This window comes from Puma concolor, chromosome C2 (genome assembly GCF_028749965.1).
Source record: "Puma concolor isolate L17-30 chromosome C2, mPumCon1.1.hap2, whole genome shotgun sequence".
Classification (NCBI taxonomy): Eukaryota; Metazoa; Chordata; class Mammalia; order Carnivora; family Felidae; genus Puma; species Puma concolor.
The window spans coordinates 81607901-81629974 of NC_141675.1; the positions used below are offsets into that span (position 1 = coordinate 81607901).

Genomic DNA, 22074 nt, shown 5'->3' on the forward strand with positions numbered 1-22074 from the left:
GGGGCAAGCTTTTTTTAAGTTAAAAAAATAAATAAGCAGCACTGGTCTTTTGCTTTTTGTTTTTGTTTTTTATTCAAAGCCTGGGAACAGTGGGAGAAAAACAGCTACTGTCAAAGTATTCCTGAATACAAAGCACAGAGATAAGGGGAAAAAAGTATCTCTCTTACGTTTGTTTAAATTCAACAAATATACATAAAACAGGCACAATGTGTCAAAGATTTTCTGAAGCATAGCTTTAAGTAATAATTAAATTAGGAAAAAAAAAAAAAAAAGATGGAGGAAAAAGAGACTGACGTTTGCAACACTAGCCAGAACTCACAAGCAGAAAAGAGTGAGAAGTCCAGGAATCTGCAGTCTTTCTGTAAGTTTCTGCTGCAACTGACCAGCCAAGAAACCAAATAACTAGTATGAGGATACCTCCGGCTGCCATACAAAGATCTTTCGCAATAGTATCTCTACACAAGAAACCAAGCTATTATCATTCAACAAACATACACTGAGGGTTTATTGCTACTGCACTCTGTTTTTGATATTTGAGGGGGATACAGAAGCTGAGGACTCAACTGAGATCTATTATACCTAAATTTATAATTTTAAATCATATTTTAATGCCTGTATGATTAATAATCATCCACCTAGTAATCATCCAGATCGAGAAACTCCCACTTTAGGAGATGCAAAAATGACTAAGACAAGAAGTCATGTCAAGAAGCTCACATAAGTGACAGTCAAATAAAGGGATTTCTCAGAAAACAAAGCTAAAAATAAAACATGCTATGAGAGGGAGAAATTCTTTGCTGTGGACATTCAAAGGAAGGAGAAACTGTGTTCTCTTGGGAGCTCCAGACAGAAGGAAGGAGGGCCTCAGAGAAAGAGGTATATTTGTGTTAGGATAATTACCATTCGAACATGTACAGAAGAAGGAAAAATCTACTATTAAACTAGTAAGAAGAAGAAGTATGTTTATTTCTTATTATGTTATATCTCCAGTGTTTAGTGAGAAATAGGACACTTTACCTAAATCTTCTCTTAAACCTAGCCTAAACCAATCAGATAAGTCCTATTATTTCCCCATGTTGCAGATGGGAAAAGCAAAGCTCAGAAAGTTTACATAATTTTCTCACAGTCAAGCAGCCAAAGACTGAGGAACTAAAAGTTCAATTCCAGATCTATCCCATTCTAGAACCTACCCACCACCTAGAGAATAAACAAAGCCCAGATGTGCAAAAGTATCAAATACACAAAACAAATACACAAAACATCCATTGCCCCCTCTAGCTGGAAGGAGGCAGAGAGGGGAATATAGGGCCAGGAAGGTTAGGCGGGAGCCGGGCTATGGATACTGGATTCAACTATGTGGGCTTTATCAGGCAGCAAGGGGAAACCACTAAAGGTTTCTGAGCAGGGAATACTATAATGAAAGTTCTATGTTAGGCTTTGGGCTATGACTGATGAGTCGTATCTAACAATCTGAAATGATAAAAATCAAAGTTTGAAGAGTCTCACCCTGCATTTAAACAAAAAGGTGTGGCTAGACACCAAGTGGGACTACTGCCTCATAGCTGTCCAGACAAATTCCCAACATGCCAGTTCTTAAGGAACATTCTACAGAGCAGTGCTTAAGATAAATGCAGTGAGTGTCTGTTATACCCCAGGACAAGGACCTACTCATCCCTGGAGCTGTCCAAATCTGGCAGAAGGATAGCCCTGGGGACTGCAGGATGCCGGGGGACCTAAGGCGACCCCAGCGGGCAGCAGGCACAGCACAGGCATGGGCATTAGTTATCCACAAAGCCCAGACTCCTGATTCTCAGTCCTGTGCCCATTTCATCAAATCCTATTGCCTCTGCCATTAAATATGTAACACTTATGTGGGCCCCTTTCCCTCTCGGGTTCTCCCTTTCCCCAGCTGCGAAATGAAAAACTGGACTTGATGGGACTCAGATTTTGCAACCCATCTTCCTCTCCAACATACTGGTATAAAAAATCTGCTTCCATCAGTGGCTCACCAGCTGGGATATGGTAGAGGAACAGCAGCTCCTGAGAGCTTCTATAGTTGGTAAATCCTGACCTGAGAAGAACGGTACTTCCTTATCTCTAGGAAGCCCACTAGTTCTGACCATATTATAGGCTTCATGGTTCTCAAATTCTGGTTGTGAACTTGCCATTGAATTCAGTCTGGCCCAGGACTCTCCTTTTCAAGTGCAGCCTGGTTCACTGAAGTCAAAAATAATTCAACACCATGAAGGGCCACACTCATATCCAGGCACATGCAGAGAACTCCTCATTCTATCATCAGCGAGTAAGCACTTCTGGACCCACACTTGTCAGAGCCTGAGCATACTTTGTTATTATTTGAGAGTTTTGTTTTACTCTCAAAGGATGGCGTCTGCATGCATGGGTGCATGCGTGCGTGCGTGCATATGTTTATGATTAAAATTCCCAGGAAGCCAAGCAGAGACTGAACTTGTGGAGTTCTTGGGAGAAGGGAGGGAGGAACCATGTTACACCTTATTACACATTCACAGAGACACCCCTACAAACTCCAGCCATCAAAAATGAATCTCCAAAGAAACACAAATATCTCCCCAAGAGATTATCAGTTATGTAGATCCAAGAAACTTTGCTTATTAGAGTAGAGGTGAATAGGGAGAAGATACGTGTTCCGTTCTCAGAAACACTGCTGATAAAACAGAAATTAGCACACAGGTTCATCTTTTTGAGAGAACTTCTTAAACTTCATTGGTTGATCCGTCACACCCAACAGTTCACCCACAGAGGTGCCCAGGAGTAGCTGATTCCTATGATCAATTCACCGCAAAAATGTGAGGCGTGTCAAACCTATAGCTTCACCATTTTGACCCTCCAGCCAGGGGACTGAAGCAGAATGACTGCTAAACGTGACATTAACAGCGATGCAGGCTTCATTGGAGAACCAAAGAAACCGACATTTCAAAAGTTACCTCATGGTTATTTATTTTTATAGGGCTGGAGACGAGTACGCGTTCCTTCTCCAGACGCGAGAAAGGAAAATCTCCCCAAGGTGTGTGACAGAAGTATCTCCCCAAGGTGGGGGACTGCCAACCTCACATCTGAGATTCCTGGGAAGACTGTGCTATGGGGACCAAACTGGACCACCCACACATTCTATTCTGGGAACTGGCTCAGTTTATCTTCAGCTGTCAGGTACTTAAGGTCTCTTCCCTCTCTGCTATTGACTGATTTCTCTAAGACCACCAAAAATCATGCCATTCATCCGAAAGAAAGTAGATTTATACTTCATGCATGCTTTAGCAAATTCCTCAAGAAGCACAAGCAAGCAGAAGACAAATCTTGGAAAGGATTCAGGCTTTATCCTTATTTCTTACCCAAGATATTAGTCTAGTGGACTCCAGCCCCTTAGCCATAGCACTGGTAGTCTCAGTTGTGATTTCCTGAACTCCACAAACAACTGCAAATCTCCAGAGAGCCCTTCCCACAAGAGCACAGACCTTGTGGGATGGTGTTCACATGGATGTACATGGTGTCTATTTTTGCCACCCTAGAAATTCAGCCTCGTCTACCGGCTAACAGTAAGGGCCAACCCACAAAGCCGTCACTTCAACAGGTGTAGAAGAGACACTGACACCTTGACATAAAAAGCCAGAAAGTGGGGGACGGAGGAGAAAACTATAAGTTCAGAGTGTCATGGATGGTGTCCAGAAATAGCCTAAATTCTCTGCTGAAGCGTCCAGATAGATGGTCAAAATTGTGGATGTGGATAAAATGCCCACATACACCGTATACTGCCGACACTAACTTCAGGCAGGTTGAATACACACAAATAAAACCCAAAGGAGAGTACTGGGCATCTGACGTCAAATAACTCACTCCAGTGCTTACCTCCAGAAATCAGAAGCCCTCTGTAAAAGGAGAGTAAGTCAGCACTTTGGGTAGATACTTTTAGTCAGATTGCCTCACACAGATTCACCTCTTCAGTACCTGCTCTTTAACTTTTGATCTTTACTGCTTTGTAGGTGCAGGGGGAAATAGAAGAAAATAAATTTGTTTCAGAGCAAGGCAACTTTTAACTTTGTTGTTCTGAGGTTGTTTTCTTTTAAACTTCAGAGAAAAGCTGCAGACTGGGTGTACACGAGGGATGAGTGAGTGGAGACGGAAGAGAAATGGGGGTGAGGTTGGATCAAGAAACGAAGGGAGGGAAGACCTTATACTAGACCCGGCTGTGCCAAAGTCTCAAAAATTAGCGTGGGATGGGTCCTTGAAACCTCATAGTATCAATGCTGTCCTCTTTTGGAGAGACAAGTTGATGCCAGTGGAGCTAATGGCTTGCGCCCGGTTCATCCATCTAGTGTTGGTTACACACCCTGGGCCACCAGATACCTAGATGCACAAACAGAAGACAGACAGGCAAAAGGAGACGCGCGCAGAAAGGTTAAGGAGCAGAGAGCGCCGGCCAAGGGACAGGGGCCGTGGGGGAGGGCTCGAGAGAGCGTCCCGGAGCCGCAGGGGGCGTTAGGTGCGCGCTCTGGGTACCTTGATGTAGGCCCGCTGCAGGTAGTTGTAGGGCACTCTGCGCTGGAAGTCGCTGCGCACATCCTCGCTGACGCGGTGGCGGGACGCGGGGCCCCCGAGGCGCTGGGTCTGGCAGCTGCGGTAGCAGCGCGCCCGCTCCAGCAGCGCGCGGAAGAAGGGCAGCTCGGCCGCGGGGCCGGCGCCGGGGGACGCGAGCGGGCGGCGCGCGGCGCAGTGGCGGGCGCAGCGCGCGCGGACCTCCCGCAGGCGCCGGTGGCTGCGCAGCGCCGCTTCCAAGTCGCGCACCGCTTGCTCGTAGTCCTCGCTGTAGTAGGCAGCCACGCCGCTGGCGTAGAGCAGGTCGAAGGGCTGCAGAGGCCCGGGCTCGCGCTGCGCCTCCGGGCGCGGGCTGTCCAGGGGGCCGCCCCACAGTGGCGGCGGGAGCAGCAGCAGCAGCAGCGGCAGCAGCGGCAGCAGCGGCAGCGGCGCCCAGATGCGCTCCCGCATCCTCCGGCGCGGAGAGGCGCGGGACGGCCACGCTCACAGACGGCTCAGGCACCTGGCGTCAGGGCCCCGTCTCCCACCTCCGCGGTGAGAGCGCCGGCCCCGCCGCGATCCGGCTGCCCCGCGAGCCCCAGGTGGCCGCCGGCGCTCCGCCGACTGAGAGGCGGAGGCCGGGTCGGCCGGCCGCTCTTAAAGGGACGCCCACAGCTCACACGCTCCTCCTGCTGCCCGAGCCTCCGCGAGCGGCTCGCCGGCGCTCAGCGCGCGCCCTGCAGGCCCCGGCCGCTGCCGTCCGCAGGCCAGGTGCCGCACCGCCCAGTGCCAGCCGGGGAGCGGGCGCCGCTAGGGGCCGGTCCGAGACCGGTGCTTTCCACGTGGGCACCCTTCTGCGTTGCAGAATGGATGGGAATGCTCCCTTTTTAGAGTGGAGGAGACCCCGGCTTAGGTTAGGACTCCAATCCTCTTCTGGAATTGGTGCATGGCCTCGCAGTTGGCAGAGCCCGTCACATTCAGGGGAAGCACTGAAGCTCCATCTCAGGCTGGGAGGAAAGCACCAGGGGACCAACTGGCCCAGGTGCGGAGGCTTGAGGAGAAAGGCAATGAGTTCAAGTTTACAGAAGTGTGAAAAGGCAAAGGAAGGACTCAACCTTGGGCCAATGGAATCCGAGTTTCCTGCGCCTTCCCTTAGGGAGGGTCCGTCCCTTGCCTTTTCATCCCACTTTGAGTGGGTGTGTGTGTCTGCCTTGGAGCGGAGGTGGGGGCAAGGGAGGAGCCAAATAGCCCACCTTTCTGTGCTCAGGTGGTATCACGGGACCTAGAGGACCATTGGAAAGGCGAAGCCGTCCTTAACATTCTGCCTGTGTACCACCCGTGTATCTTGTGCAATCAAGCCTCAGCTTCCTCATCTTCTGCAACAGGCAAATGTCCCAACACAGCCAATGTTTTTCAAATAGAAATTCTTACTGTAGGAGTTGAACAAAGAGGCAGTTTAAACTTCCAGTACCCCCAGGACTTAAGCCATGAGCATCCATCTAGGAATGAGAAAGCTGAAAGAAAGGGCTGGCTGCCAGACTCCAATACACTTTAGCTGGGGGCTTTCCTGTTCCTCTGCTTCTCCTCTCTCATAAATACCTTCTGAGTCAAGGTGTTCCCCTATTTCCTGTTTGTTGGCTCCAAACTCTCCAAAGATTCCAGAGAGCTTACTCACTGGACCCTTGACTCCAACCTGCCTCCTGAAGGCATTCCTGTGTTCTCCTAGTGCCTGTGGCAATTTCTCCAAAGTCTCCTCCGCCACTGAGATGGTGAGCAAGAGGGAAGGGTGATGGGAAAGAACCACATGTATCATCTAGTTAATGAATCTTCAAAAAAAAAAAAACAGTCTTGTGTATGGAATCCCCACTCTGCTGAGGAGGTTGCCAGAATTTTATGGTCCTTCCTTCATTCATCTTGCTGGGTTTGACCACTCTGACCATGAACAGCCTTGCCTTTGTAATTCCGAGGCGCCCCAAAGAATCATGCTGTTATTATTTTTCTCCACCAAACCTCTCTCATTCTGGCTCATTCCACTGATGGAAAAGCTCCAGTTTGGAGCTGAGTGTGTACTGAATGCTTTAAATGTTCAGTATGCCAGAATTTGCACTTGGGTCACCTGCCCAGACTTTTTCTCTAGGGATTGACTCTCTTTTCAGATAAGACTCAGAGTCCAGAGTTAATCAGTGCGCTTGTGGCAGGTTTTGAAGCACACTAGGCGAGGCAGTCCTGCTGTGTGGCTGGGGACAAAGTGCCAGGAGGCTTTGCTATAGATCATCCTTAGGTTCCATGTCATTCCCACGTCATCTTATAAATGTCCATTAAACTCCTGTCTTTGGATGCTTGCTCTCAATTCGGTATTCTGGGGAAAACGGCAGATGGATAAGCCAGGGTTCTTATTCCTGAAAGCTCACAATGTTGTACAGGACACAAACTTAATATATGACACTATAATACAAGGTAGAATGTGGTACATGTTAGATTCTAGTCAAAGTAGTGTAGAAATGAAGAGCCTGCAAAGGTGGCTTCTGGTAGAAGAATCTTGGAAAACCGTAGAGAAGAACTGGCACAGAGTCAAAAGCTTAGAGTCTGTAGCCATACCAAACTTCCTTCAGATCCTCAAATCTGAGCAAGTGCTTTCGAATCTTCTGCATATCCTTCTGCTTTTATCTCCCTCTGTAAAAACCCTGTGTGTCTTTATAGAAAGCATTAATTGACATCTCAGAGGTGCTTGAACGTTGGAATCATCTGAAAGGCAAAAAAAGCTGAAGGAATCAACTTTGGATTCAACTGAATTCAGTTGGAATCAACTGAAAAGGCAAAAAAGCTGATAATTGGCTCTCACTCAGAGAGATTCTGATTTAATTGGTCTGGGTATGGCCTCAGCATTGAGATTTTTTTTTTTTTTTAAGTTTCCTAAGTGATTCTAAGATGAATCCAAGATTGAGAACTACCAGCCTAGTGTCAATGCCATAGCCCAAAGAGTAAGCCCATGGGTCAGGACTCCAGGTGCCATGGAGGATTCATGAGTCCGAGATGTGCCAGTCCTCATATCCTCAGATATCTGTTCCCCCAGAAGGACATTCTAATCTCCCCTTTAAGGCTGGATCAGAACAAATGTTCATGACCATATTGGGATAAGAGCCATGTAAGATGGAGAAATTGATACCAGGCAAGGCTCTAACTGATGGCATCAACGTGTGTTGAGGAAGGCAGTCCTCTCTGGGTCTCTCACACTCTGGAATGTCTTGGGTGTGCCAAGAATGCACTTTCTCTTTACCTGCGTCATATCTTCGACAACTGGGTGCCATGTCAGAGTTTTGGACTCACTAAGACTGGGATGGGGCTCCAAAATGTGTATTTCTAACAAGTCCCTTGGTGATTGGTTCTTTCCTTCCTTCCTTGAACCCTAATAAGTTCCTGAGGCTTTTTGTGCAAGGATCATACTTTGAGAATCACTTCGTTAATACAATTTCTTACAGAGAGTGATTCTCAAATTTCGTTGTGTATCCAAAAACTAGTAAAAGACACAGAGGCCCTGGCTTTTTGAAGTGGAATCATGTATGGACCTTAATGTTTCTACCATGTCCCCCAGGGGTTCTAGATCCACCAAAGTTTGAGAACCACCGATTTAGTTAGTGCTGTTCCCCCCATCCCCAAGGAGACATTGTTGTCACAACTAGGGAAGAGTACAGTTGTACACCCGGCTTCTAATGGATAGAGGCAGGATGCGGTGCTAACTATTTCATGATGACCAGGAGAGCCTCCTACAACAAGAATTACCCACCCTAGTGTATCAACAGTGCACAAGTTGAGAAACCCTGGGCTAGAACATGGCTTAAGCACAGCAAATCTTATTCAGTTTCCTTACATTATGAATGAGGAAACTTAGGCCCATGGGTCACGTACCTAGGCAGTGGCAGGAACAGCAGGATTCATTTGATATATTGACAAAGTAAAACATGCCTGCTGCACGTCTGGGACACTGGATGATAGTAGCTTTGTGAATTTTTTAAAAAGGGAAAAGATGGGGCGCCTGGGTGGCGCAGTCGGTTAAGCGTCAGACTTCAGCCAGGTCACGATCTCGCGGTCCGGGAGTTCGAGCCCCGCGTCGGGCTCTGGGCTGATGGCTCAGAGCCTGGAGCCTGTTTCCGATTCTGTGTCTCCCTCTCTCTCTGCCCCTCCCCCGTTCATGCTCTGTCTCTCTCTGTCGCAAAAATAAATAAATGTTGAAAAAAAAATTAAAAAAAAAATAAAAAGGGAAAAGAAACAAAAATGCATGAAAGTAAGAAAAAATGAAGAGGTGGAAAAGGGACCCATTGGAAGTGACAGATGTTGGAGTTTCTGCTAAGATGGGCACTGGTAGAGTGCAATTTTGCTTTTGTTCCCCATTCCTTACAATTCAGAGGACAGCCAGAGCACAAGAGAATCCATCCAAAAGCCTTAAAAGGGATTCCATCACTTCCTTTTTTATTATATTTGGAATGAATCTTGACAGAAGCTTGAATTTCCTTTTGACTTCTGTTTACAAGTTGACAGTATTATCCTACCCACTTGCTTTAGGAAACCCCCAGCAGGAAGGAATTCAGGAAAAAAGGAGATCTTCAAATGCTTCTTATTTCCCCCAAATCAGCTCAATTTTTCAAAGCTGACTTCTCTCTTTCCTGCAAAATCCTTATGGTACAATGAAAAGTGTACTCAGACTTCAGCAGCAGACTTAATCAACACTTTCCGTAAGCAAATCTCATAGTAGTTTGTTTTGATCATGTGTAACCGGGGCTCTCGCTTGCCCCAAACATTTTTGATTCCTTTAAAATGAAAGGAATAATTCTCACTATGCAACAACCCAACCCTGTTCAGCTGCTGTTGATGCTGGCGACAAGGGAGCTGTTTGGAATACTTTTTTTATTACACAAATAGGATCATCTGAAGACTTTTTTTTTTCCTCCAAATAAGTTAATGTGAAAGGCAAACCACCAACAATCTATCACCATAAGAAAAAAAAAGTCCTCCGTGGACGGAGAGGTGTTTTTTTGTTTTTTTTTTTTTTTTTATAAAAATTAATATTTAACTTACATTTAAAACCGAGCAGGAGTTGCCACATTCCAGGACTCTCTGTTCCCTTCCAATTTCCTTAATAGCTCTGTCCCTGTGCTTACCTTAATTCCTAATCAAGCACTACAATTCCAAATCAAACAAAACACTGCAAACTCTCAGTCCCCACTCTCCTGTCATGGAGGCATTCTAAATTCATTCCTCCTGAGACTTGCATTTTAGTTGAATGAGAAAAAAGTGACATAAGAATGCTAATTATCCCCAAATAATTTAAGCTAAAAACAGTTCAGAACAAGATCAAGAGAACTGGGTATATCCTCTGTATTGGTTATTGTGCCAGAAACATGTAGTCATTTAACTTTCGAGTTCCTTTTTGGGAAAGACATTAGTCCTGTCATTTTACCAGTGAGAAAAACGAGACTTCTAAAAGAGGAACAATTTGCCAAAGGCTGCCAGTTTACAAGTTGCAGGCCCAGGGCTGAAGTCTGTTTACTGTTTCTCGCGCTGTACTTAATGGCCACTCCCTACTCCTCAAATATCTTCAAAGCTCCTGTCAAAATTCTGCTTTGGTTAAATTTGTACGAAGCACATTTTTTTTCTTCAGTCACCAACTTTGTTTTATGTACCTCATTCAGCTAGAGTCACAGACTCACGATTTTTTTTTTTTTTTTTTTTTTTTTGCAAAATAAATACGGACAAGGTGCATGTGTGTAAAACTATATGTATTAGCCAGAAGCTGAATATGACCCTGAACTCAACTTGATAGGTGACAAAATGCATATAGCAAGAGTCATGACCATAAGTAAATAGGTCATAATTCATTCCTACATAAGACATGCCAGATCACTGTGCATGGATGCAGAGAAAAACCTTACTCTTGAGAAACGCTGGGAGAGATTACTCTGTACGTATGGGTGATCCATTATTCTGAGATTACCCTCATGCTCTGCCTATCTTTGAGACCCCCTTTCCATCTCTCTCTCTGAGTTCTCCATAGCAGGGACTCCCTGACCTCACATTTCAGGCTCAGCCCTGCTGCAGGCTCTTGAGACCAAATCTGGGCCCAGTCACCTATTGGTTCAAGAAGGTTTCCTCCCACAGCAAACTCAGCTTCACTTTCTCCTACTGGCCTACTGCACCCTTGAAATCTGGTTTAGAAACTGAACCCATCTCTTCTCCTATTAGAGTATTACGGCTGATAATTCATCAATTCTCCTTTCCAACTTTAATTTTAGAACCACTTGAGTGGATGCAGAAATTGAAGCAATGAATATCCAAGTATTACTTTTATTGTTAAAAAAGCAGGTTTGGAAGCTGTGGTTTTGTTTTGTTTTGTTTTAATGTTTATTTATTTTTGACAGAGAGAGAGAGAGACAGAGCATGAGTAGGGGAGGAGTAGAGAGAGAGGGAGACACAGAATCGGAAGCAGGCTCCAGGCTCCAAGCTCTCAGCACAGAGCCTCACACAGGGCTCGAACTCACAACTGTGAGATCATGACCTGAGCCGAAGTTGGACGCTCAACCGACTGAGCCACCCAGATGCCCCAGCTGCGGGTTTTTATATATAATAAGTGGTTTTTCTATCGCTTTGCCACTCACACCCTGAAATCAAACTTACCTGCCTACTCTCAGGCCAAGGTAGGGAACTTCTGAAGAACTACTCAAGAAGTTCCCACAGCAAGACATATAAGGAAAATGGGGGCTTACCTCCAACATTATACTTATCTAAATAGAATAATGATCATCCCACTTACTCTGGAATGGGGCCCCACCTTGCTCCTTCTCTCTGTAACTGAGATTCTTCTTAAACCAAGCCCCTGTTTTCAGTTGTCTGACATCCCTAATGCCAGACAGTAAGCTACCTAAATCGGCACCTAATTCTTGTTGGCAGAAACTGGGGACCGAGCTTCATTTTTCTGCCGTGGCACCGTCTGTCTCATCTTACAGCCACCCCTGATGGTGACTACTAGATGGAAAGCTGAATACAGAACACTTTGGAAGAAATGTAAAGATACTACTTGGCTAGGGTTCCTGGGTGGCTCAGTCGGTTAAGGATCCTACTTTTAACTACAGCTCAGGTCAGGATGTCATGATTCATGAGTTTGAGTTCCACGTTAGGCTATGCACTGACAGTGTGGAGCCTGCTTGGGATTCCCTCTTTCCCTCTCTCTCTTCCCCTCCCCTGCTTGCTCTCTTGTTCTCCCAAAATAAATAAGTAAACTTTTAAAAAAATAGTAAAAAAAAAAAGATATTACTTGACAGGTAAAGAACTTACACTAAATTCCCTCACAGCATTGGACTTTCACCATTGTTCAAGTTCAAATAATACCAATTGAGGATTCTGAGCTGGGTACATTTTGTGGTTTTACTTGATCTATGGCATTAGGAAATGGGGAAAAACTAAGGACATAATATTGTAAAAACTGTACAAATAAAGTAATTTGGGTAGAAGAAGTTGACTTTTTGTTGTTTTTGCTTGTTTAAAAGAAAAAAAAAAGTCCACAGAGGAAATAACTTATGGAGGCAGGATTTGAATATGAGTCCAGAGCCCATTTTCCTCATGATCCCTGATCATGGGGACCCTCATCAGGAATTCCAGACGTGATTTCCTTTCAGCACCTGCCACCAGATGCTTTGTTCTATCCAATTTCTCCAACCTTCTCCTGGCCTCCAGATCATCTTCTGTTGGGATCACAGGGAAATAAAAAGAGCCAAATATTAGGGCAGTAAAGCCTAAGCTACGAAGAACCCCTCAATTCTAGAACTAGGTGCCTGTCTTTCTTATTATTCTAGTCTGTTTTGCCCACACTTATCACCATATCCTTCTTTTAGGATATTTCTAACGTTTCCGTCATGGATGGTCAAACCTGTGGTACCCTGCATGCTAGCATCCCTGCTTCTCCAGATAGCATCTAGATGTCCCTCCACCAGGACTTTTGAGCCTCTTATGTTCTGTTCTCTAGTGCCTGATAAGTACTAGCAGCCCATCCAACCTGCTGTAGGGTGAGGTCTTTCCAAGTCTCAAGAAGATACATAGTCCTTCCCCTTCTTAGCCCCAGAAAACTCAGCATCTCATTAAGAGCCTTGCCTTGGCACATCTTCGACAAAATTGCTCTTGAGGTAAGAAAATTATGAATAATATATATATATATATATATATATATATATATATATATATATAGTTTAAATATATATATGTATATAAATTAGTGCTTTGTCTTTTACCAAAATCTCATTTGTAGACACACAGATTAACAACTCATATGATTTACTATCAGCTACAAAGTGTGTGTGTGTGTGTGTGTGTGTGTGTGTGTGTGTGTGTGTATGAGGAAAAGGTTGGAAAGAAAGAAAAATAATTTTGCTTCACTTTTGAATCAAGAAATGTGTTCTCCACAGAAATTTTCAAACTCTTCAAAAAAAACTTGGTGATCCAAATAAAACTATCAAAACTAAAATACCAAAAATATCTCTTTAAAATTGATTATTTTGCTTACCATCGTAATTTTAAGGAATTCATTCCAACAAATACATTGGCAGTACTCTTACAAAACCCAACAATGTGCTGCTGCTGGAGAACTTGTCACTCATTATCCCTGAGTACTTTAGATTCTGACTTCACTACTCATTTTAACTCCCCTGAAAATAGATTCCAGCTTCCTGATTACCTGGCCACCTGTTCCTCCTCACCAACCTGGCTGGGGGCCTGTCCGCAGTTTTTTTAACCATGCTGTACCATGTCCAGCCCACTTCTGCTGTGTTCACTTCCAAATTACCTTTCATTTGCCCTACCTGACCATGTTCAGATCATCCAAATGGAAACTTACTCAAGGAGATATCTCATGATCATCATCCTCTTAGCCTCTTGGGAAGAAAGAGACTTACTAGATCTCAACACCACATCTGTGTTCTAGAAAATGCTATTTGGATGAGTGAACAAAATGAACCTGTATTTCAAAAGAGACATGCACATAAAATAACCCTGCACAGGAAATCAGAATACTCCCAATCTCGTTCTGCCTCTGCCATGGACTAATTGTGATATCCCAGGCCTCTTTTACCCCCATCAGTGAAGGAAAGTGTAGAACAAAACTTCTGAAATCCCTCTCAGCTCTAAGTATGCTTGGATTCTTTCATGTTAAAAATACGATGTCATCACATTTTTTCATAGTCCCCTAAAGCATTACTTCCCCTCACCCACATCTATTTCTGGGATAAAGTTAAACTTTGGTTCCCAAGCAAATTTCCAAGCTCCCTGGGGGTCATTAAAAGTCTCAGCTTACTGAGAGCTTGTTGATTTTGCCTAGAAATATCAGCCAGCCTCAGCCAGTAGAGCGGGAGACTGGCGTTATTGTTTTGAGACAACCCGTAGCGTAGTAACGATTCCAGACACTGCAGAGTTGATCCATATGCCCCAGATCCCTGGGGAACCTCCCGCTCACTCTGTCCAGCATGTGTATTCTTCTGCCCTCTGTCTTTACCCACAGGAAGGAATCATGTAGAGAATCCAGGATCTAGGGAAAATAAGGAGTAGGTGTTTAGCTACCCTACTCTCCCACCCCACTTGATAAATGGAGAAGATAAGACCCCTGCAGTGATGAAATAACTCAACAGAGAAAACGAAATAAATAAATAATTAGCCAAACTGATATTGTAACTCCTCTTTCTGCTGAATCTGTCTCCTTTGCCACCATGTACTTGGAAGAGTTCAGAATGTAAGTAGTAAACTGACCTGGACTTATTTACTTCTGTAGGATGGAACACTTTATATTTAAAAATTAACATTATCTTCAAACCACATTTAAATTTTTAATAATTACTTTTAAAGTACTGCAAAAATATGCATGTATATCTTTCAAAACTTTTTAGGCAACTCCTTCCTCTTACTTGATGATGCAAATTGTATAAATAAAATCTCCATTTTTCCCCCACTTCAATCTTTACATATCCACAAGAATACATGGACTGTTAACTTGACATTTGGCATCTGAAAGACTGCCAGACCTCAGGCTCTACCACACAAAGTATAATCACATGTTGATTTGTTAAAATAAACATAAAAGAAATTGTACAGTCAGCTTCCTTCAAAGGAAACACCCTGGGATGCCACACGCTGATCCCATTTAGGACACCAATGCTTTGGGAAGGATTTGCAGAGATATTTTGCATATCATTTTATAATCAAAACTGAATTTTTACCAAAAAAGAGCCTTCCTAGACTTATTTCCCAGGATCAACTTCAAGTGGCATAGATGTTTCCTGAAGTCAAAAAGATAACGAATCTCCCTTCTCAAAAATATTGCAGGTACGGAAGCCAGTCTTTGAAGCAGTCAGAGGTGTTCCTTTTGATTCACGAATGGTGAATTATTTCATAGACAATAATAGTCATTGTTTTTCAGAATATAACATCACTTTGTGGTGCGTGGGTAGTTGAGTCAGTTAAGCTTCTGGCTCTTGGTTTGGGGTCAGGTCTTGATCTCATGGTTTGTGGGTTCGAGCCCCACAATGGGCTCTGCACTGACAGCATGAAGACTATTGGGATTCTCTTTCTCCCTCTCTCTCTGCCCCTCCCCTGCTAGCTCTCTCTGTCTACATAAATAAATAAACAAAAACTTTTATTAAAAAAATAACATCACTTTAATTTTTGTAGCACTTCATCATTTTGAAAGCCCTTCCATACATGTAAGATAATAGATGTTGTCTCCGCACCTGGGGACTCCTGGACATTCCCTGTACAAAGGGTTAAAGTTATACTGCAAAATGGAAGAGCCAAGGTCTCACCACTAGCAAACCATAGACAATTTGCTCATCCATACCCAGGGACAAGATATTTCAAGCTAATTGGTCCCTCCTCTTGTTCAAGAATCTCATCTGATATCCCTTAGGATGGAAGACTTTAGCGAGGCGGGAAACAATTTTATTAAAACAATATACTTAACTTTCCAGAAGTATGGCTGCACTTTGAGAGATAAGCTATACCAAGTTCCTTCTCAAAGTTGGGGATATATGAAAGAGTTTCTGTCGAATGCCTCTTTCTTCTATGTTTCCCCCCACCTCATTCCTCATACACCCACAAAGAAACAAGATCAACTAACGTCTACATGCTCCCTCAGAAAGACTGCCAGACCTCATATCCTATCGCACAAAATTTGAAATTCTCTAGAGATCTGTTTCTGTATTATTGTAGGCTAACAGAAAAGAACTCATGAAAACAGGAGTTTATCCTTGTATTACATTTGCCACCTCATTTTTATTGGCAAAACTTATATCCCTTTCCATGGAAAATTATACTATAATACTAAGGCTTTTTGACAAGGCTCAAGGATATTAAGGGCCAGATATAGATGTTTTCATTCATTCATGTTTCTTCAGTGACATTGTTTTTTTTTTTTTTAATTTTTTTTCAACGTTTATTTATTTTTGGGACAGAGAGAGACAGAGCATGAACGGGGGAGGGGCAGAGAGAGAGAGGGAGACGCAGAATCGGAAACAGGCTCCAGGCTCCGAGCCACCAGCCCAGAGCCCGACACGGGGCTCGAACTCACGGACCGCGAGATCGTGACCTGGCTGAAGTCGGACGCTTAACCGACTGCGCCACCCAGGCGCCCCAGTGACATTGTTTTTAAGAGGGCTTCTCATCTGACATTCTGAAAACAGAACAATGAAGACAAATTATATATTTATTCATAATCTCCACTCTTTTTCCCATGAATGTAGATCAAAACTTCTCAAATTTTTCTGATAAGGAAACAGATCAAGACCCAAGGATTTGTGCTATTGTCAATCCCACAGTAAACCTGGAACTAAGTCAGTGAATGAGATTCGTAACTAGCTTTCTGATGTGGTGAGCCAAATCACATATCCTCCTACTACCATGCATATCCAAACTTCCCACTACCTACAATCATATACTGACTTACCACTCAAAGGGAAGGCTGAAGAGGACACCATGAGCATGAATCAGAGACAACCTTGCATAGTTAAACTCATGGGGTGTTTTAGGATGAGAGAACATTTTAAAATTCTCTAGTGCAGATCCCCAATTCAGCTGAAGACTTCCAGGCCTAGATTGGAAAGTGACTTGTCAGCATACAAGCATACAGTGATTTGGTGACTTAACTAGCATGTAAACCACACTTTTGTAATAAAATCCTTTTTCTGGGGAGAATGACCTTATCAAATTTTAAACTCTTCCTTGCTGATTCCTTAATTGAAATGCAATCTGTGAAATCCTTGCAGGTGCTTTACAAACCCTGAGACCTTTTAGAAACCCTGCTTCCACATCAGGCAAAGTTCTTGGATTTTATTTGCATGTAATGCATTAGAAAAAAACAATGCATCTCTGTAATTTTGAAAAACCCTAACTTCAAATATACCACAGTTCCAACAAACATATCCTCAGGAAAGTCCAACAAAGACCTGGGGAGAAGACATTCTTGAGAACAAAGAAAACGTACAAAATCTCTCAAGGTTCAAAGTTGAAAATACCAATATTGTTCAATTGCACAAGATATTATAAGTGGCTTTGCTTTTATTTTCCATTTTATTTATGCTGTGCTCAGATTTCTGTAGAAGAGGATATTGTTTACTCTTAGGCTACATGTCAAGATGAGCAAAGGAAACAAACGGAACTACTGTAATCAGATCTGAATCTGAATCCAGCAGGTCTGTAGAGTCTGAGATGGATCTAAACACAGTGGAAATTCAACAGAGGGTCAGAGAGAAACTCTGAAGAATAGTTTTATACGCAGAGGGCAAATTGGAGAAACTTGAGACAGCAAAGACAGAGCCATTGGGTAGATCCAACCAAATTGCTTTGGGGACCCCAGAAACATGAGGAAGTGTCTCTTTATCTCAAGCCTTCCCCCTCAATCTCATTTGACTTTTCTAGTCTTCCCCATATCATGAAATCCAATATTCACCTGGTTGCTCAAACCAAAAACCTTAAAATTATTCTTGAGATCTGTTTTCCTTATACTAATAGCTAATCACTTACCCTTTTGCATTAAAAATTAAAGATATATCTCTAATTCACTTTTTTTCTCTTTAGTACAGGCCACCACGCTAAAGCAAAACATCATAATCTCTCAGTTGGTAAATTGCAATAGCCTTCTTTCTGCTCTCCCAGCTTTCATGATTGTTTTCCTCCAATTTGTTCTCCATACAACAGTTAAAATAATCTATATTAAAATTATGTAAGTGTGATCACATCATTCCCCAGCCAAATATTCTTCAATGATTTCCCACTGTAGTTGAGATAACATACAAAACTTTTGGCTTTTCTGCAAGGTAATGGATGATCTAGCCAATGCCAAACTCAGCCTTACCTCTTGCAAATTTCCTCCTACTTACTATTCTATTTTTACAGGACAACTTTTACTTTAGTAAGCTTGTCCAGATCTCAGATGCTTTCCCCGTAATTCTCTCTCTCTCTCTCTCTCATTGGAATTCTCCCTCATCCCTCAGTTATCAACTTAAATGTTACTCTCTCCCATGGATTTTTGTTGCCTTTTTAATATCAAATCCATGTCATAATCTATTGCACAGTGCATTGTCATTTTTCTTCATGGCACTGGCCACAATAAATATGTATATGTTTGGATTTCATCTTTATTCTTTAGCAAAAAGGGATTCCTTTAGGAATCAGATATTTTGTTTACCACTGTATACCTAGAAACTAGAACAGTGTTTGATATATATCAATACTGTCAATTGACTAATTAATTGGAAGAACCAATAAATCAAACAAGAAATAAAAATGTAACAAACATTCAGCTGATATATCCCTGAAAAATTCATGGAAAGCCCCTTCATCAATCTCCATGGCCCATGTAACTTACATCAATTTGTTCTCATCATCCCCTATGATAAGAGGAAAAAGTTAAATCCATTTACTTGACATCTCTGACAATATTTGAAAACAACTCTTGTTGTTTCTCAGTTCTTTCATCTTTAGCAAGATTCATAATTGCATGGATTTAATAGATTTCTTTTATGTGTCTGCTATGTGTAAAGTACTTGCTTGATTTAATGGAGAATGGAAGAATGAATAATGGACCCTGTGCCCCCAAAAGACAACCTAGGAGTTATAGAAGCAAACACAGTTCAAAGCAAAAGACGGCTTGTGTTTTAAGAAATTTCAAAAGACCATGTTATTTGTAGCTTAGGAGTTACAGAGAACTTCTTGAAAGAGAGAATAGTTGAGCTGCACTTTGTACAACAGACAGGATTTCAGTAGAGTGATATGAGGGAAAGATAACCTCATTCTAGGGAGATAAGAATGTAACAAGATGTACATGTTTAGCAAACATGGCATATTTTTTAGAAATAGAAAGGAGCCCAGTTTTCTTGGACTATATGTTATGAAAAGCAGTAAGGTATAGCTAAAAAGGAGATATGATAGCAATTTTTGAGGCCACTGATTCTCAGGGTTTATATTCTATTCGTAGAGAATGGCCATCTATTGAACCTCTTGTGCATGGCAATTGTGCATTTAAGAGATAAGACTTGGGGAATACCTGGGGTTCTCAGTCAGTTAAGCATCTAACTTTGGCTCAGGTCATGATCTCATGGTTGGTGGGTTCAAGCCCCCCAGTGGGGCTCTGTGCTGACAGCTCAGATCCTGGGGCCTGCTTCAGATTCTGTGTCTCCCTCTCTCTCTCTGCCCTTTCCCTACTTATGCTCTCTCTCTCTCTCTCTCAAAGATAAATAAACATTAAAAAATTAAAAAAATATATTAGACTAGGGCATAAAAAAACAATTGTATTAAGAACCCTGGGACCCTGGAAGAGGGGATATTACTGAGATAGTTACTGCAGTTGCTTAGGAAATGGTACTTCAGACCAAAAGTAAGATGTGGTGAAGGAAAGGAAAGAGCAAAACTAGCTCTTGATTGTGATAAAGCTCAGGTATGTTCTCCATTTGTGAGATGTCCCCAGAAGAATTGAGCCTCCTCTGGCCACTGCAGCAATATGCTCCCTAACATGTCCTTCACTGGCTTCCTTTCCTTGTCTGTTTCCCTTCCCTACTTCCTTTCCAGTTCTTCCTGGAATCACCTCTCAAATATGCTACTTGCATTCACATCTTTGATTCAGAGACTATTTCTGGGAAAACTCAGCCTAAGTCAGATGATATTAATAATAATAATAGAAAACATAAAAATTAGAGCAAGCAGAAGGAAAGGATCAAAATTTATTTTTGATATTTTGAGTGGCATTGGAATTTTTATTATTATCCATACTTAATTGAATCAAATCCATGCAAAACATAAAGTATAATTTGAATTGATATGATAAACAAAGGCTTGTAACTGATGCCAAATTATGAGAATTTAACAACTGCAAATAATTTACATCTGTGCATTCAAGTTTTGTTGTTGATCACTCTTTTGTCCCCATTAAAGCTCAAACATCTGAGGGCTCTGGTTTACACACATACCAATACAGCCTAAAGTTGAATACCAAAGATCTTCTGAAATATCTCCATTTTTAACAGCAAAAACAAGATTGTAAAATCCCTTCCTTTTATTAAACATACGCCAAATAAAATTCCAACAGAATCATAGTTATATATAAAACCTGTAGTCATCAGGAGAACAAGAAAAAATAAAGGTGAGTATTTGATCAATAAGTAAGGAGGAATTTCAGAAACATAAAAGTAACTATGTTACAAAGTAAAAGATTAGTGGATTTAACTATACACTTTTAAATATTAAAATTAAATATTAAAATTATAATCAACTGTGAAAAATTTCAACATATATTAAAGTGTTATCTTTAATATCAAGATCTCTTGTATTAATATATTAATAATTAATATAAATATTAATTTAATAGAAAGTTTATCAATACAATGAATTCAACTGTAAAAGACTAAAAGACATTATAACAATACCAAAAGAAAGACAATGAAATAAATAGCATATAAGAAAAGTGTTGAAATTTTTAAAATATTCTATTTTTGTTTATCAAATTGTTAAATTTAAAAATAATACTGGCTCAAAATTCTATGAATTACTATACTCATTCACACTGTAAATGCATATCAATTGATACAGATCTGTAATCCTTTGTCTACACTTCCAAAGTTTAAAAGTTTTTCATAGCTTATTTCGTAGCAAAACAGACTTAAACTGATGAGAGGCTACTTATAGTTTTTATTTATTCTTTTTAATAACAACAAATGCATTTTGCTAAGGAAATATTGTGTTTGATTGTGTTTGATTGGATGTGTTTCCTTATACCTGATTAAGGATTTTACCTGCTGTCTGGTTTATACAACCTATTTTTATTCCAAAATCCCTACATTTCTAAATTCCAACCTGGACTTTAATTTTGGGGAGGAGAAAAATTTGTCAGTATCTAGTATCTTAAAAAGGGTTCACATTCCCTTAATAGTAATACACTTAGGGACTTACTCTAAGGAAAGCTAGCCAGTAACATGTAACAATATTTATAAGTAAGGACATTCATTGAAGTGTTAAACCTAATATTAAGAAACTGAAAGTAACTTGTATATTCATCAGGAGAAGAATGTAACATAAATGATGGATGTTAACATATGCTGGAATATCATGGTAAGAGCATGCTTTCAAGGAAATTGAATGACAGCTGACAGAATTCAGGGAAGAGCAAAACACATAAACATATTTGGAACAATAATACCAACTCTATATTTATAGAAAAACTACTTGAAGGAAATTATTACCTCTGAAAAATGAATTATGGGTTGTTTTAATTTTTCAAAACTTCGTTCCTGCGTTTCATGGATCTTCCTCAAATCGTGTGTTACCCTTATAAACAGAAGAAAGGGCATGCTATTTAGCCACAAAATTTGAAATCTTTTTAATGATTTGAGCTCAGAAAAGAGCTTTTGAAAACAGAGGCCCACTCTTAGACATTTGGACAAATATTTGCATGGCACAGACTTGATTAAGTCACAAATGGTATATCCGTCTTTGCAATTAAATGAAAATACTTTTCATTCAGACATTGTTGACTGGTCACTCAAGCATATATTTCAAGGTTTTTGCTATCATTTGTTATTTGTTATAATGGAATGTAAAAAGAGCCTTAGACAACATTTAAATCTCAAAATTAAAACTCGCAATATGGAGATGAAAAATAGAGCATAGGGAATATAGTCAATAATGTTGTAATAACGTTGTGTGGTGACATATGGCGACTACATTCATCCCGGTGAGCACTGTGTACCCTACAGAATTATCGGATCACTATATTGTGCACCTGAAACTAATATAACATTGTATGTCAACTATACTTATATAGTAAAAATGTTTTTTTTAAGTTACAATATATTTGGAACTTGCTGTACATTTTTAAAGCCTTTTGCAGTTTTCCCACAACTGTCACATCTGTTTTCTAATTCATTCTTCGTGTATATTTCTTGTGATTCTGGATTTTATAAAAAAAAAGTTCCCCCCAAATCAAAAAAGTACAAAGAATAACAAACTTCT

The 22074-nt window shown here is 41.4% G+C and overlaps 1 protein-coding gene across 1 annotated transcript in view; it reads right to left on the minus strand.

Annotated features, from left to right (window-relative positions):
• The window catches only part of P3H2 (prolyl 3-hydroxylase 2), a 149324-nt gene extending 143353 nt beyond the window's left edge, over window positions 1-5971 (minus strand). Inside the window, exon 1 of the mRNA XM_086674992.1 lies at window positions 4534-5971. Coding sequence (XP_086531118.1) covers window positions 4534-5019 — 486 coding nt within the window. The 5' untranslated portion in view covers window positions 5020-5971. The remainder of the gene's footprint in view (window positions 1-4533) is intronic.
• Between the last annotated feature and the right edge of the window lie 16103 nt (window positions 5972-22074).